Source organism: Hyperolius riggenbachi, chromosome 5, assembly GCF_040937935.1.
Source record: "Hyperolius riggenbachi isolate aHypRig1 chromosome 5, aHypRig1.pri, whole genome shotgun sequence".
Taxonomy (NCBI): domain Eukaryota; kingdom Metazoa; phylum Chordata; class Amphibia; order Anura; family Hyperoliidae; genus Hyperolius; species Hyperolius riggenbachi.
The window spans coordinates 55360822-55379255 of NC_090650.1; the positions used below are offsets into that span (position 1 = coordinate 55360822).

Sequence of the window (18434 nt, forward strand, 5' to 3'; positions counted from 1 at the left end):
TACAATGATAGGCGGGGTCAGGAGCCAATTAAAGCGGCTCCTGGCTCACAGGAACTCTGCCGTCAGAGAAAGCAGAGTGGGTGGCCCAGGTTCTCGGCGTACGGCGAGTATGTGTGGCGATTAGTCGTTTGTCAGTGTTCCGCCATTTCTGTACCAGCCAGTCTCCGGTCCTTAAAGGGCCAGAGACTGCTGGTACTTAAGTGGTTAAAGCTGAATATATTAAAATAAATCTGCATTAAAGCAGATCAAAGATGAAAAACTAGAGATAGAGAGATATCTATATCTCCCCATCTATATCTTAGATCCACTAACTTCAAATTATTTGCATATGATTGACCTGAAATGCCCATACACACGGGCTGACGGATGTAGCCAGTCAGGGATTGGGACCAGATCCCTCAGGCAACTTAGCTAGGCCAGACTATACAGACGCATGATGTTCTGTTGCTAATACGGGGAGGCGGAGGGATGACTGAGTGCGCACACATGATGTCATGCAACGGGCGTGGCAAGTGCCGCGCACAGACAGATTGGTGCAGATATGGACGTCACGGGTGGACGGTGGCGCAGCATGTTCAATGGAGTTGGCCATCGCTTGGTTAAGTTGATCCACCAGACGGATCACTTGTAGAGTGCCGGTCAGAGTCTGTTGGACACATGCATGACTATCGGCTGAGGGAGGAGGAGTTATCAGCCATCTCAGACAACTTTGACCATGCGCGAGTATGTACAATTACCGGTACCAGTTCCTTACTGCCAGAGTCCCGCCTTCTCATATAGACAGTTTTTGCTGGGTAAAGTAGTCCTAGTATCTATTGGTCTTCCTACTCTTGGTGTCATATGATCACACCCCACAACCCTACAGCTGAATTAGAGACAGGAAACAAGCTGATCTGCAGATCTAATGCACAGCTTTGAGGTTTAGATTTACTAGTCTCCTCGATTGTTATTAGAATTTGCCTTAATTCAATTGGAGTTAGTATTTCATGTAAAAATATCCACTCTGAAAGTGACCTCCTCAAACCTACGAGTTTCCCATTCACTGTCAAATAAACACAACCAAAACCATTTCAGACAAAATATATATATTTAAAAAAATTCTTTACATTAAACATATATATAGAAATGTGTACATCATGTACAATTCTTTTCAATGACCAATATTAGCTCCCTAAAAAGTTCAGAAAACCTTGGTGACAGTGTACAACAACTTTCCCTACATCAATAAACCCTCAAAGTTCAAAGCATCCCTCCCAACAAACTCCTCTCCAAATTGTGCAAATAAGACCTCTTTTGGAACCTTCCACAAGAAATCGATAAACATCCTCTTTTGCCGGAGATTCACACTCCCTCCGCTTTTAGGAGGACACGTTTAAGTTCAAAGATAAAGTGCTTCTGCTGGAACATGTCCAATATGGTCATACAAACTCCAGCTTGCCATGTCCACTGTACATCCCCCAGTGAACCAGAGAGATTATTTTGTCATTGCTGAGGTCCGAATGCCTCAACTTATCACAAGTTAAACAGCAGTTTTCGTGCCCTGTGACGGGGACCATGCATTCCAAGTCTAGTTTGGCTATTTGTCCTTTCTTGGAGTGCTGCCCATGGAAGCTGTAGTGTAGCCTGGACAGCATCTGCTGCCTCTGGTCTTGTAGTCTCTTATTCTCGCTGCGGAGCATACGGAGTGCAAGCATTATAAGTAGCACCAGGATAAGTCCTCCCGCTATGGGAACGGCGATGACTGCTGCTCTGAACCATAGTTCTTTGGAGGAATTAAGCTCCTGGACCTTTGTGATAAGATTTCTTGTGCTTTCATGTTGGTACCGACCACCAGCACCTACAAGAAGAAATACATCGTTAGTTCACGCTTAAAGAAAAAGGTCAATATTTAATAGCAATGCATCTTAGGGTGCATGCACACATCCAACTTTGATTGGCCAACGATTGGATAATTTTGCCATTTTCATGTACTAAGCTTACCAAACAGTGTTCCCATAGTATTCAAAATCTGTTGCCCCTCGTAATAGGATGGATACAGCAGAATAGGCTGATCGTTGGATCAGAAGGACTGCCAGGCAATGGGTATTGTTTAAAAAGAAATAAATATGGTACCCTCACTTCAGGTGACCTGAAAAGGTCTTATAAAATCTGAAGAGACCATTATTGAGTCATAATATATGAAGTCTTGTAATTTCTCCCAGTGATTTTCAAAACTACGCCTCCAGACATTGTTTCTACTACAATTCTGAGATCCGGTAAAATATATTCTGGCATTTATTGTTCCTCCTGCTTTGTGTGTCACATGATCACAGACACTTACACCTCCCGTCTCCCCCAGCAGCTAAAGCCGTAGAGGAGAGAGAGGAAGCAAGCTGTAATGCAGTAGAAGTGCACCTGGCCTATTAAACTGGTATTCTGCCCACCACTTTATATATACAGACATTTTATATTCAATAAATCACCCCAAGCATGCCTTGTTCAGTTTCGAGTTTAGTTATGCTTTGCTGCCAGAGGTCACACAAATATGAAATTCAGTAGCCAACTTGTGCAATCGAAGTGCCAACAGGAAACCTTTTCAAGTGAAAATACTCAACATTCTAGCACCACCTTGATGTTAATCAAATGCTGACCATACATTATACAGTCAGATACAACCTTACAAACATCAAAGTTCTAGGACGAGAAAGACTGGCTGTGGCTCGGAGACACTTTAGTCGACCCTTTTAGTACTGAAGACTGATTGAATCATTAAACTGCATAGTGTATGCTCAGTTTAACATTTTTCTCAACTTGGGCTGTAAAACACCATCATGTCAATTGTGTCACGTAAAAAGCAATCCACAGACCCTTTCATCTCACCTGGACAAGTACTGTCTGACCAATACTGCAGTCTCAAATACTAAATCAATGACTCCAAAATCCCTTCACCCAAGCTTCCTCAGGTGTCTGAGCACATAATCATGGAAGAACAATGCTACTGATTCCAGTGCCTACAAAGATACTGCTATAACCACTTATACTCCATGTTCAGGTTCATTTTTACTATTTGCATATAAAAGCATAGCATTTGCATGTAAAAAATTATGAATTAAGCAGTTTGTTTTTCCTGCTGCAGTTTTTGCAAGATATCTAATGCGCCAATTCATAGATACTCCCCTGTTGTCCTTGTCCAACTGAAGCCACACCTCCCTACTAAAGACTCACAGCCATCATAAGCTATCAGTAGGGAGGTGTGGCTTCAGTTGGCAGAGCAGTGACACTCCCACTGCATGCTGATGTAACTAAAGGGAGAGTGGTTCAGACAGACCTGCAAGTAAGTAATCGCCTGTAGGTCTCTGAGCAGATAAGGATTTAAAGAGTAACTGTCAGGCTGCAAAAGCTAATTTAAACCTCTATTCTCCTGTGTTAAACAGTTTAGAAGGAAGCCAAAAAGGCAATACTGAAGTTAAAAATCTCTCTTTGAGGTTTGCTGAACAGCAAGGCTCTGTATTCCCAAGCTCCTAAGGAGGCCAGGCAGGACCCATAACAGATACTGCAAAGCATTCTGGGGCTGCTTTTTCTCCCTAGTGCACTCCCTTGGTCCTCCCCTTCATTTCCCTAGCCCGCCCTAAGGCTGCTTTCACAGTGGGAAGTTACAGCAGCCTAACTCACAGCACTGAAAAATCAATGTGCTGTTCACAGGGCACATGTTCCGTTAGAGTATACTGCATGAGTCCGCTATTGTTCCTAGCCACATGGCTAATTAATATTCACTGCACAGTAGTGTTGTCCGGATCATGAACCAGAACCATAAGGATCTTTGATCTTGATCTTTTTTGAGAGTCGAATCAGGAAGCAAGGTAAGGGAGGATATTACATCACAATTGGCTTCATACAAGACAGACAAACATGGAACCTGCCATGAGCATCATTCTCTGCAAATACTATATAAAAATTCTATGAAATCCAAACGTGGACAGTGAAATGTATATGGAATGCAAGTACAGCCAATATTTAGCTACTGATGTGTTTTTTCTCTGAGACCCTATACCAAACAGCTCCTCTTTAAGATGGACAATGAGTGGTTTATAATTCTGGGTTGCATGCAATATTTTATGTGTATTGTACAGCATGAAACTGGGACAACAAACAGATTTTGACCGGTCACATTCTAAATCTCACAATTTGCATGCAATTTGGAATTAGTAGCATCTCACTGACCATATTTAAAGAGACTCCGTAACAAAAATTGCATCCTGTTTTTATCATCCTACAAGTTCCAAAAGCTATTCTAATGTGTTCTGGCTTACTGCAGCACGTTCTACTATCACCATCTCTGTAATAAATCAACTTATCTCTCTCTTGTCAGACTTGTCAGCCTGTGTCTGGAAGGCTGCCAAGTTCTTCAGTGTTGTGGTTCTGTGATGCATCTCCCCCCTCCAGGCCCCTCTCTGCACACTGCGGTGTGTTATTTAGATTAGTGCAGCTTCTCTCTGCTCTATTATCTTTTACAAGCTGGATAAATCCTCCTCTGAGCTGGCTGGGCTTTCACATACTGAGGAATTACATACAGGCACAGCTGTCTGCACTCTGCAGGAAGAAACAGCCTGACACTTCAGTGGAAGATAGCTGCAGGGGGAAAGAAACACACAAATGATCTCTTGAGATTCAAAAGGAAGGGTGTATACAGCCTGCTTGTGTATGGATGTATTTTCTATGTATGGACATACTGTACATCAACCTACTTCCTGTTTTGGTGGCCATTTTGTTTGTTTATAAACAAACTTTTTAACACTGTTTTTAACCACTTTTAATGCGGCGAGGAGCGGCGAAATTGTGACAGAGGGTAATAGGAGATGTCCCCTAACGCACTGGTATGTTTACTTTTGTGCGATTTTAACAATACAGATTCTCTTTAATGAAGATCTGAGTGAAAAAAAAAAAAAAAAAATTTATACATAGATGAGAATTTAAAAATTATGCACCATTAATTCTTATAAATTTTTTTACACCTAAACATGGCTTTTAAGGCCGACATGAATGCAGACCTTCTCTGCTTAAGATAAGAGCAGAATAACCCTAAAAAACATGTCTTTGTTACAGCTGATACAAATCAAAAATAAAATCTGCAGTGTGTCTACTTCCTGCTTTCACGGAAGCAGACATAGTATTAACATCCAGTGTTTACAAATTAGCGGTTCTGCCATGGCAGCCAGCTGACATTACATTTTACTTGTGGTTAGTCACAGATGAGAGAATTTAGACAGGCTACCCGCTCTAAATACATACAGGGCGCCCTTTTGCTAGGTTATCCTTCTGTCATGTGCAAGAGTATAGGTCCACTTTAGGATAGGAAAATTAAACCCCCAGCCTAATAAAGGAAATCTGATCCATTCCCTTAAAAGCCATGGGAGGGGAAAAAAAAAAAAAAAAAAAAAAAAAAAAAAAAAAGTTTCAAAACAATGATTACTACTGGACATATTTTACTCTTGCAGAGGTTTGCAGAGTGTGGTACAGCTGGAGGCTGTGTCCTTACATTTTAATTTTTGCGAGAGGCAAGAGATAATGCCCAAGAACTGCAGAGTCCACACAAATAATGGAACATTCTTCAGAAGGCTGGGAAGAAATGCCTGCAAACTGGGCACTAAAAGGCAGACAGGAGCCAAGGGCTCAGACAGACATCAAAGCTACCCAACAGAAATACATCTTTAACTCTAACCTTGCTTTTCCCACTGGTATCTCTAATTACATTAACAACAAAATCAATACCAGACACGCTGGGTTTTGGCAGCCACCAGGCCTATACATCAAGGGGGAATAAAGAAATGAGGAGCCAGTTTAAAGACAACTTGCCGTACCTGATGTTTCGCTTTTGGGATGAGAAAGAACATCGTGAAGGCCTCGGTAATTGCACATATCCTCATGACAGCACTCCAGCTTGGGAATGGCAGCCCCGTTGTCGGCACCTCTGCTCTTACAAGCATCAGCTGCGGCTGTGTTGGGTATAGAGTCCAAGCAACCGTGTGTTATGGGGGAGTTGATGTCCTGGGGGTACAGCAGTTTGGAGAAGCAGGCGTTTAGCTCTGACTTGCACATGTATCCAGTTGCAACACATTGAGGGGCGTCACAGTAGCATCTAATTTCACCTAAAAAGGAGAACAAAAGAAAAGGTTAAAGTCTTTAATACATGGGGGGGGGGGGGGGGGGGGGGGGGCAAAAAAAAAAATACATGTTAAAGAGAGAGGAATATGAAGAGTACCACAAAAGCTTGTAACGAGATAGTGTCATAGGTGCTTAGACATGCACTGTTGTATACACCACGCCTACTGCCTGATGAAGCAGGGTCACTCCTGCAAAACACCTTGTGTATCCATTCTCATTGTATAAATAAATGTATTTTGTTGATACATTTTCAATTGTGTCTATTGACAGGAGGCAAGTTCAGCACTGCCGCCTCTACTTTTAAATATTTTAGCTATTTTTATCCTACTGGCGCCTTTGTTCACTACTACGTGGAGGCTACCATGTTCATTCTCTGTAAGGGAATGAAGAGGAAAGACTCAGTATTAATCACACAACTTTCTTTACAAACTTTGGTTATCTGTAAGAGTAATCATGTAGGAGCAATGTTAAAGTGGATCCGAGGTGAACTTTTACTCATTGCATAATGGTGCCCCTTTCCTATTGTTTATAGGGCATTCCCCAAGCCAATACTTGGCTTTTGTTTTACTACTCTTAATTCCCTATAAACTAAATAAACCACACCCACAGGTTTTCAGAGAGCCTTGGCAGTAGCAAGGGCTCATGGGAGCTCAGTCTGGGCAGGAGGAGGAGGTGTTACTAGCCATTGATTTCAGAGGCAGAGGGGAGGAGAGAGGAGGGGGGGGGGGGATTAGGTTTTCTCACAGGCTTAGTGATCAAGATACAGATAAGCCTGCCTCTGTGAAATGTTTACAAACATGGCTGCCGTCATTGTATCACAGGAAGAAATAATCATTTTCTATTAAAGCTGCTAGATATGCTGTGTAAACTATCTAAACTTTAGATAAGATATACAGACAAGTTACTTGTTATAGTTAGTTTTTCATCTCGGATCCACTTTAAAGTTGGGTGGCAATACAAACATGATTAGCCAACCCAGTCAGATGGATCAGGTGCCCATGTGATCTCTGCAGGCAACTTTATCCCCATCAGAGCAGGCAAAGGTGCTTTCAATGGTTACTTCAGCACAAGAGTGTAAAAAAAAACACTATCTTAATGTCAGGGAATCCTGTTATTTGGTGGAAGTCTAAGTATCGGGTGGGGTGGGGGAGGGTGTTATGGGTTGAGTCAATTTAGACTGGAAAGGGGTTAGTAATGAGTTTTTATTTTTAGTGCGGTTTCTGTATTTGAGAGATTGTCCTCATTTCCTGTTGCTTGTAGTTCCTATGAAGTGGTTTTGCAAAATAGACAGCAATAAAAACCAATTAGGGATTCTAGCTCTTTACCCATTCCCCACTCCAACAAAAATCTGTTGTCTGTCACTCCTGAGGAGCTTTCCCTACTTCCTGTCTCCACAGGAAGTAGTGGAGAATCTCAGATGGGAACAGTGGAAGTGCAGTGAAACTCTGAAAGGGGGCTCTAACTCCTCACCACACTAATAAAAACTACCAAAATAAAACTGTTTCTGGAATTGGATTTTAAGGAAAGAGCATGTAAGCTGCTGACATTTTTTTGAAAATGCTGTCTCATGTTAATCCTCTGCTGTAGGTAACTCCTGTCTCAAAAAAGGGCATGCAGATCAGGTGTTCTGACACAGTCTGTACCATGTGAGAAGCTCTGAAACCATTAAAGGCAAACGTTCAGCACGGCAATCAGTAAACTAAACAGATTGAGTGCTTTTATAGAAAAAAAAAAAAAAAAAAAAAAAAAAAAAAAAAAAAGCTTAAAAACCCCAATTAAAACATCAGTAAGGACAAAGCTGTCAAATTAATATCCAGTTTATACAAAAAGCAACACAATAGCATTGTTTGTATGCTTTACAGCTTTCATGTTCATAGTGCTCTTTGGTGTTTGGCTGGAGTGCCACAAATACAAAAGCTAAAAAAAAAAAACCACTGCTAAAAACAGTCTAAAGCCTTATGTATTCACGACCCATGCCATTGCAGATGTATTAGCAGACCATCAGACATTTTAGAGTCCGGCACTATCCTTACAAGATGCCAATCGTGCATCGCACAATTGCCGGTGTGTTTGCCAAAGTCAATTCCTTGCAGCTGAAAAGGAAAGCCATAAAACTAGTCCGAAATACAACACTGGTGTCTCTGCCCCTAACTTGCACGCAATCTGCCATGTGGTTATGACCAAGGGGTGAAGGAAAGAAAAAAAAAAATGTATATATTCTATATCCTTAAAAAATTTCTATAATTAAAAGGGAAAAAGAAAAAACCTCAGGAGACCTCAGGGAGGAAAAAAAAAAGTGCTAGAGGAAACGATAAAAAGTTCCCTTCATAAAACTCTCCCCTCTACAGGCCCCTGAAATCTGATGTGAACACAAATTCATGTTGTAGGGCATAAAGGCTTTAATTAACATAGCTTCCATATCTCAAGAATGCCACATTTCCAAACCACAGAGATTATTTTCTGTGAATATGGAAGAGTACCTAGGTAGATGGGGTCTGTTTTAAAGAGGGGGAAAAGAAGAAGGAAAGAACATAAACACAGATCACTTTAGATAAAACTTTATTCTCTAGAGATTAGGCAAACAAATAGCAGAAAATGTTTGCCCCTCAGAATGACCAATTTAGGATTCAGCTTACGCCATTTCAGCTTCAATTTACTAAAAATTGATTTGATTGGCTACTATTGCACAAACAAAATGAAAAATGAAACTCATCTTTCTTGTTCTATGGTTTCTTGCTCAACAGCAAATGACACAATGGAGTAAGCGTATATGATGACACATAAACGGAGCCTTTTGTGGATTTTTAAACTCTACGGGTTTAGGTTATGTAGAGTTTCTCCGTGCCCTTTTGTCTTCTTGAATGTCCCAAGAACTCACTTGTAGTTAAGCTGGCTGGCCCTGAACTATAGCACAGCCTGGTTATAGGACTAGGGTAGGAACCCAAAACTACCATGTCAAAGATGTCAACACTATGTACACAAGAAATCTTGCAAAGAGGGATCCACCCCAAGATGCCAATCATTTCTGACATCTCTACAGTCTGTTCACACTATGTACACCTAACACACAGCAATAGCATGCGATAAGCAAGGCAGCAATGCTACTTATACACTGCTCCATTCATTAGGGCCCTTTTCCACCTGCAGTCGCTAGCGTTCACGCTGAACGCTAGCGATTGCTGAATCGCAAAACCGACGAATCCCCGACGTTTTGCGGCCACGATTTTGCTATGCACTGCATAGCAAAATCGCGGCAAATAACGCTCCGCCGCGCGTTCGCGTAAAAAACGAATCGCGGTAGTGGAAATGACCTACCTCGATTCCTATGTTAAAAAGCAAACCGTAGCGATTGTAAAATCGCTAGCGGTTTGCGACTTTGCGATTCAGCCAGCGCAAAAGCGCTGGTGGAAAAGGTATGGGTCCAGTGCACAGCATCACATGTGGTGGCAAACCTACAAAGACATGGCCCAACAGAGACCTCTAGGCAGAAGAAGGCGTCATCACCCAACCACCCACACTGACCTGGGCCACGCTGGCACCTGTGCAGTAACCACCAATGCCAGGACTTGGGTCTGCAACACTAATACCCACAGGTACTAAAGTGAAAAAGGTCAATAATATGCAAATGTTCCCAGCTTGTATGCAATTTTAATGCAACATGCATGTGAATTGGGCCAAATACATAGCCAATTGATTTTGATTGGCCAAAATCAAAACTCAAGCTATTTGCATCTCCCTCACCATCTCCATTAATGAGCAGCACTTTAAGTAGACCTGAACTCTTCCACTGGACAGAAGAAGCCTGTGTAACTCAACCTTATTTGTGCCTAATCACTAGTTATAACTTGATCTCCCCTCTGTCACATGACAGACACTGCAGAGAAGCTCATTTGGAAGCACTGGATGTGAACAATATGTCTGCTTCCATGAATCAGGAAGTAGAAACAGTGCAGATTTATTTTAGGATTTGGATCAGCTGTAACAAAGAAATGTTTTTGCTTAAAGGATATTATGCTGTTGTGGTTGTGTATCAATTAGAGCAGAGAGGAAGTTCTGAGTTCAGGTCCACTTTAAATGAGCCAACTCCCACAAAATACTATTTGTATGGAGTTCTGTCCAATTGTATGTGGTCTGGTGTTTGTCATGGAGAAAATCCCAAGACAAAAATTGTTTAGGTAATACCTCTAATGACTACCTGTCCAAGATTCCCATGCAAGCTTTCAAAAAGTTTCTTCTTTAGGCAGGATACAGAACTGGATCAGAACTACCTAAAGCCATTTCTTATATGGACAAACTCATGTACAACTGTGTAAGCAACAACTTGATACAATTCAGTTTTATTCAATTGTATCAAGTTTCAAGTTGCTGCATACACCCAGAAGATCATACAAGTTTATGCATGTAAGAAATAGCTTTATAGGGTTCTGATCCAGTTCTGTATCATTCCTGAAGAAGGAACTTCAAAGTCTTGAAAGCTTGGAAGGAAATATTGCAGTTAGAGTGACTGTAAACTGGAGGGGGGATGATACTTACCTAAGGAGAGGAAAGGTTCAGGGTCCTATAGAGCCTTACCTTTCTCTCCCCTTGTTCCAGAGCCATCACCTCTGCTAGCGATATTTGGCCGATCAGCCAGATACTGCTCTGTGCTGTCGCAGGAGGCATTCAGAAGTCTTCTCGGGCCCAAGTGCTCCTGAACAGGGGTGGCTCTCAGGTTTCCAAAGACTTATGAAGCCTCCCACAGCGACAGATTGGGACAAGGTGACCAGGAAGGCTCTAGAAGTCTATAGTACCCAGAGCAATCCCTCTCCATAGGAAAGTTTGTTTTTTTTATTTTTTGTTGATATTAGCATTTAAAGGGTTATTACTTACACAACGTTAAGTCTATGGATTTATCCTGACTAGGATTGTATGGGTTTTTTAGGCAATACAGATTCACTTAAAGCCTGGTACACACCATGCAATTTCCTGTCAGATAGATGGGTGTAAAAGGTAATTTCCGACAGGTCCAATCCGATTTCTGATCATTTTGCATTGAAGTGATCAGAAAAAACGATTGGAAAACTGATCGGATCTGTCAGAGATTATCTACCGACCCATCTATCTGATCGGAAATTGCATGGTGTGTACCAGGCGTTACACCCAACTAGTGTAGATTTCAGATGGAGGCCAGACACCCAATGCTAGAGACATCAGATTGTGAGCACCTTCAGTGTTCTCAGAAATTTTTTCCAGCCGGTTGGCATGAAAAAGTAGCCGGGTTGGTATAACTCTGCCTACAGAATGGGAGGAGTATGAAGAGGTGAGCTGATGACAGCCGGGTGGTCAACAGAATAAAGGTGCCCATACACTCGTCAGATTGGCAGCAGATAAGAAATGCACCTGATCTGATGCGTTTTTTAGAACATTTTTTACCATGATAGAATTCCAATAGATTTCAGTTTGAAATCTATTGAAATTCGATCTGATGGCATTTTTTGCCATCAGATTTCCATTAAGGCCAATGCAAAATGATAAGCAATCTCATCAGATCTACCTAAATTTTCCACCTTGCCAGTTCGATGAAAATCCATCGAAATCTGCCGATCGGTCGATTGGCCAACCGATTTGCAATTGATTGATCGGCCAGAAAATCGGCTGAGTGTATGGGCCCCTTTAGCCGGGTGGAGCACCCGGCTAAAAGAACCTGGGGAGAACACTGACCTTTGAAGAACACATACTAATACTTTACTGCAATTAAATTAGATTATATATTTAAAAAAAAAAAAAAAAGGGCTAAACTGACTGGCTACTATGGGCAATTTCTGCCTCAGCGCTTTAGAAGCATTTTATTAAATTAACTAGCCTGTGTGTTTACGCTTAGCGGCCCTTAAAAGAAAAGAAATGCTTGTTTAGCCATCTTAAATCTGGCAGCTTTGGCCTATCAGCTGGATCTAGAAAGCAATAGAGAGCTCACAATGCAGGGCTAGGCCCAGAGCTTGTTACAGAGCGGCCCACCTTAGGATCACATTACACCTCTGTGCACCAGGCTTTCGGATAGCCTGGCTTTAATAGCTTTAGTTAATGGAAGCCAAATGACAGAAGCGCCTGGCAACAGAAGGCATTGCATTAGCACTGACCAGATCTCCCTCAGGCTTTTAAAGGCCAAAGTGCTCCCGGGGAAGTCAACTTTTATCCCCCCTACTCATTAAAAAAGAGCAAATCTAGTACTGCCCAAAAGGTGTATCCATTACAGTCCTGTGATTTTCTGAGAATGTAGAAAAAAAAAATGTGACTACTACAACACGCAAACTAAATAAAATGCACCAAGAAGCCTCACTGATCTAAACCAAGCTTATCTGCAGTAAGTGACATTATGACTGATGAGGGCGCAGATCCCTCTGCAAGTTGAGTGTTCACAGAACTCCTGCAAAGCACCTTGGAAATGTATATATTGCCTACTTTTTTTTTGCCAAGGGTAGCGGAAAGCTGAACAATGCCGTTTCTGTTCTCCAACTCCCCCATCTCCCTTTTTTTTTATAAAGTTATGTAGCTATTAACCAAAAATGTCTGCTTCTAGTCAAAGATGGCTACAGCAGACTGCTGAGTCTTTCCCCCTTCTGCCTCTCTCTTCAAAGCCTTTTGAAGTCAACAGCAGCCAGAAGTTATGTGAGCCTCTAATTATATCATTATCAGACGGCATAGTTTCAGTATCTCAGACCTCACATCAGCCCCAGTGACCGCCTGAGCTACTTCCACCCCCTCCCCTGCATGGAGACAGAAGTATCAGTTTTTCAAGGAACTAGAGATGTGATTAGGACTATCACACCTCCCCCTTCACCTAGAGTAAATAAATACCACTGCACTTTAGTCTTCTGCCAGCCTTCAATCTAAGCTACAGATAGAGTTCAATTAAAATAAGACTAATATTTATACCTAGGATGACAGACCAGCAGTGTGGCAACTGTGGCATTGGCCAAAAAGGGTTAAGATTTTACGACAGACCAGCAAACTTGCATTTGTGGCACTTATCAAGGACTATGACTATTTAGATCTTTAGTATTTATACAGCGCTGACATGTTCCACAGCGCTGAGTAGTATACGCTCATCATATGCCCCTCAAGGTACACATACAATGTACATTTTGTTTTTTGCTCAATTAGACGTTGGATTCAATTAAAAAAAAAAAAGTAATTGGGCAGAAATAGTAGGTAGCCACAGCACTTAAATTGACCTGGCATTTGACGTTCAGTGATAGAGATAGTCCTTTTTCTCATGCTTGATCCGCGATCTCGGTCATAATGGTCGATCACGGGTCAATCGCAGGTCGATCAGTGTATGGGTAGCTTTAGAGGGGCTCAATCTAATACCTGCCATGGTCATATGTCCACTGTAGTCTAGTGCAGTGTTCTCCCCAGAATTTTTTTCCAGCTGGGTGGCATGAAAAAGTAGCCGGGTGGGGAGAGTTGAAAATGCAGGGCAACTGTGCTTACAGCATAGGAGGAGGTGAGCCGATGACAACCGGGTGGTCACCCAATCTAGCCCAGTGGAGCACCCGGCTAAAAGTTCCTGAGGAGAACACTGCTAGTGCCATTTTTCATGGAAAGCCAATTAGTTTTTGGGATGTGGGAAGAAACCAGGGTGCCCAGAGGAAACACACGCAGACATGGGCCAAACATACAAACTCCTTGCAGATAGTGCCCTGGCTGGCATTAAAACTAGGAAACTAGAGTTGAAAGGCAAGAATGCCCCTCTAAAATTAACAGTAGAAAGAAGGTGTACATTTAGGTTTTTGTTTAAATTTCTACATACGCCTTTACCGGTTTTCACACGCAATTTTAACTATTGTTGCTGTATATTTTCGTGAACAGGACAGTCAGTTGCTGTCATTCTAATATTGCACTAGGTTAGGAATAATTCAAAGGAACATGTTCTGAATAAGTATAATATTTATTAGATCACTGAGAATACGAAGAGTTAGCGTTTAATATATAATGGAGCCCCTTTATAGTGATCTTCAGGGGACCTGGCCAATTAGTTTTCTAGATCAGAATTGGTCATACTTTGTATATTTATACACATAGATGGGACCTGGGGACTGAGTTTACTATATCCAGAAGTTTATTATATCAGAGTTTGTTAGGACAAGATTTTACTGTACTGATATCACAGATCCTGGAACTAATCTTAAAAGCACAACTTGCACTGGATATCAGGAGGTAACTGACCAGATGTAACTAGACGCTCTACAGAGACCCAAAATGCCATGGGAGGTCATTGGAAGTTGTAATATACATCATCTCATTCATTAAACGTGAGATGGATAAGGCCCTATGGATACAGAGCCCCCTAGTGCCAGCTACTATTTACAGAGCCTGAGCCACACTAAACTACTGAAACACAGTTTGTAGGGCTTTAAAAAGTGAAAACTTTTGAGCAGAGGCCAGGAGGTACGTTGGCCAACTCAAATGAAACCGCAACCTCCCGATTAGTAGTAGTCAGCTAGCTTGGACAATCACATGGCGTTTTCAAAAAATAAATGTATCCAATTAACCTAGAAGGTAGGAAGGGGTGGTGTGTGTGTGTGTGTGTGAGTGAGTGAGTACACTAAAATTCTGCTAATTCAGAATCAGAACACGTTCCCTGGTCATTGTGGATCATATAAATCGAACTGTTGACTATGCATACAGTGCTTCTGAAAAACTTATTGGCCAAGTCCCTTTGAAGTTTACTATAAAGGGAATCTACTGTAGTATAAAAAAAGCTCCCAAAGACTTCCAGGAGACTCATCTGAAGTAGAACATGCATGTTCATCATCACCGTCCACAATAAATCATGTAAGTAAATATTTGCGTTATTAAAAATCTAACTATTACAGCTTTAAAAGTACCTAATTAGTAGATCACTTGGCACTAACTGATAGCTAACCAGGAACACAGACTTCCAGGAACAGATACCTCCAGGGACAAATTCCTAACTCTGAGAGTGTCCCTGCAGAGCAGCCCCTGGCGTCAGACAGTGATCCCCCCGCTGCGGAGGCCGGGGGCTGGGCAGGTAATGGGGGGCACTCACCTTTAGTGAGGAGGATGGCCATAGCGCAGAGCTCCAGTTGCAGCCAGATGGAGATGAGGCTAGCTTGGCGATCCATTGACAAGCCCAGCTCTCCCCGGATCGGCGTCTTCAAGGGCTGTGCGAGGAAATGGTCACCATGCAAAGCGGCTGACATGCAGATCCAACAAGCCACCCTAAAGTCCCCGGACTCCTCCGCTCCGGATCACCGTAAAGAGCAATAATCCCAGCGATATAATCCTCCTTCCGAACTCGCCATGCAGCACTGAACCCGCCGCACTCTGCACTGAGCATAAGAACACGGCCCCGGCAGCCCCACGCGCGCTGCACCGCCCACCACGACTCCTACTGGCCAACGCGCAGGGGAGCCCCGCCCTGACGCGCAGAAGCCACGGATTTGCTGGATTGTAGACCTGCCAATCATCCTGCAACACCTCCAGGCTAGGAGAGCGGAGGGCACGTCTGCCCTCGCATGTTAGATGTCTACCTACATTCATGTTCTCTGACCTGCTGCTGCTGCTGCTGCTGCTGCTGCTGCTGCTGCTGCTGCTGCTGCTGCTGCTGCTGCTGCTGCTGCTGCTGCTGCTGCTGCTGCTGCGATAATATGTACACTAAACTGCTTCCTTCTCTGATGATAGCCAGCCGCTAGACCTACATGGATTCTATACCTGCTCTCTGGTTATACCATACACAGCTTGTAACTTAGCTAAATCATATAGCAGAACCTAATATGCCTTAGTACACACCATGCAATTTTCCATGAGATTTTGAGTCGAAATGATAATTTTCCAACTGGTTGGATCTAATTTCCAATAGTTTTTCTGATTGATTTTCCGATCACTTCTATACAAATTGATCAGAAAAATGATTGGAAATCAGATCGCACCTGTTGAAAATTATAGATTTGACTATCAATCTGACAGGAAATTGCATTGTTTGTACCAGGCTTTACATTAATTGATTTTCCATTAAGCAGTTAAGCAATTGACTTTATTGGGCAATCAAGTACAGTCTGAATAATTGAAAGTCGAATTGACTAGTGGCCCACACACTACAAGCGATATTTTATGCAATTCTCCTTCACTATTGATCTGAAGGATGTTGTGCTTCCATGCGCTGAAACCATTTATTGATTCTGTGTTGATCGAAATCATGTGAGCAGCAGCCGATTCCTTTACAATTCGATCAATATCTTCCATCCTGTCTGATTGAGTAAATTGGTTGATTTGACCAGATATTGGCCAATTTTCATTGATCAAGCAGAATGGAATATAATCGATCCTCCTTCAATCTGATAAAATTATTGAATCGATTGGTCGATCATACAGGAAAATCAAGTAGTGTATGGCCACTGGCCAGTTGGCCACCTTAAATGCCATACACAGTTTCCATCTAACCTAAATCCCCAAACATCTATATCTAAATCCTATGTTAAACCTACACCATATTATTATTATTATTATTATTATTATTATTATTATTAAGTAATATACTAGAACACATCTATAGTCAAGTCAATAACTCATTCAAAGCCATAGTCATTATCTAATGTCCTTATTTATCTATCGTAGCAATAGCGGATGCAAAGGTTGCCACTGCACCGGGGCCCATGGGCCAGAGGGGCCCCCTCTCAATGACAGTATAACTTCTCTATCGGCCCTTTGCTGGTAATAATTACTTTTAGATGCTTTAAATCGTAATCATTAACAAACTGTTCCTCATCCCCTTCTTGCACTGTGGTTGTCCTTGGCATGTGTTGGTGTGCTGTATCAAATTGTTATGTATGGAGTGCTTGGGGGGTCCAATGTAAAAACTTAGACTGGGGCCCACAGCTCCTTAGCTATGCCACTGTGTATATGTGTAACCCATTGTCATGTAACTGTCTGTATTTTGCACTCTATTGTACAGCCCAATAGAAGATGTTGGTGCTATATAAAATCCAAAATAATAATATGCAGACCACTGGTGATGGTAAACAATACTGTTATGTACTCATACACAGACTTCCAGCTGTTCTGTTTACCATGCAATACAACCTCTCACTGCTATGCTCAGAAGTACTGAATATTATTCACTCACTACTGTGGGGGTTTCAGCCAGCAACATACTCAAGCCAGAGGCAGACAGGGGCTAACTGATAATAAACTGCAGAGGTAAAGCAGATCTCCCACAATCCTGCACACTCTGCTGTCAGCTCACAGCCATCCTATATTATGCTGGATACACACGGTGCGTTCGTGCACTCGATTTTCCAGTCGATTCCCGTCGATTCGTTTATTTCCAACATGTCCGATTTGGATTTCGATGCATCGAAATCCAAATCGGACATGTTGGAAATAAACGAATCGACGGGAATCGACGGGAAAATCGAGTGCACGAACGCACCGTGTGTGTATCCAGCATTACAGCCAGGCTCTGCTGATCACCTCCTCCTATACATAATGTAACGCTCAAATTAAACCATATCAACTGCATGACTCCCCAGCTGAGATGGCATGGCATGCTTTATGTACCAGCAGCTCTTAAGCAACAAGCAGATCAAATTCACTGTGTATGTTGGAATCAGTCCTTGGAAATACAATGCCTTAATGGCTACATGAACTAGAGAGACTCCTAATGCCTGTTCATTAGAGATCAACGTTAAGGGCCCGTTTCCACTATCGCGAATCCGCATGCGTTGCCCGCATGCGGATTCGCACAGTCAGTACAAGTGGATGGGACTGTTTCCACTTGTGCGTTTCCCCGCACGTTTTTCTGTGCAGAAAAAATCTGCAGGGTAGGGGCCTCAGAATTCGCCTGCGTGTGGAATGCAGGCGAATCGCACGCAATGTATTTAATAGGGAAATCGCATGCGTTTTCCCCATGCGTTTTTTGCCGCGATTTCGCATGCGATTTCGCATAGGTACCCATGTTAATTCACACAGGCAGTGACATGGTTAAAATCGCATACAGCCTTACCTATGCGAAATCGCATGCGAAATCGCGGCAAAAAACGCATGCGGAATCGCACCCGCATGCGATTTGCCTGCGGTGATTCGCCGGCGATTTCGTAACGCTATAGTGGAAACGGGCCCTTAAAAGCTTAGAGCAGTGTAATAATGTGAAGCTGCATGTTCCCAGCCCTTCTGTGCTCAGCACCACCCTGCCATAATTGGATAATCTCAAGGTACAGTAAGAGGCCGGGGTGGTCGCCTGTTCTGGCCATAGTTTTGACTATTTAAAATTGTATCTGTGATTCAGGAAGGCC

The 18434-nt window shown here is 42.5% G+C and overlaps 1 protein-coding gene across 1 annotated transcript; it reads right to left on the bottom strand.

The window, feature by feature from the left end:
• Window positions 1-1068: 1068 nt before the first annotated feature.
• BAMBI (BMP and activin membrane bound inhibitor) lies at window positions 1069-15459 on the bottom strand. The gene is made up of 3 exons (XM_068235717.1): window positions 15191-15459; window positions 5838-6125; window positions 1069-1837 (listed from the first exon to the last, which is right to left on the bottom strand). Exons 1-3 carry the CDS (start codon window positions 15342-15344, stop codon window positions 1419-1421), a joined length of 861 nt encoding a protein of 286 aa, XP_068091818.1. The 5' UTR covers window positions 15345-15459; the 3' UTR covers window positions 1069-1418.
• Window positions 15460-18434: the final 2975 nt, after the last annotated feature.

Bases quoted from the DNA above. Each gene is read 5' to 3' on its own strand.
- BAMBI (XM_068235717.1), bottom strand. From the start codon at position 15,344: ATGTCAGCCGCTTTGCATGGTGACCATTTCCTCGCACAGCCCTTGAAG. The intron at 6,126-15,190 runs GTGAGTGCCCCC...TCTCCTTTTTAG, and splicing joins GGCCATCCTCCTCACTAAAG to GTGAAATTAGATGCTACTGT. The intron at 1,838-5,837 runs GTACGGCAAGTT...TTCTTCTTGTAG, and splicing joins TCCCAAAAGCGAAACATCAG to GTGCTGGTGGTCGGTACCAA.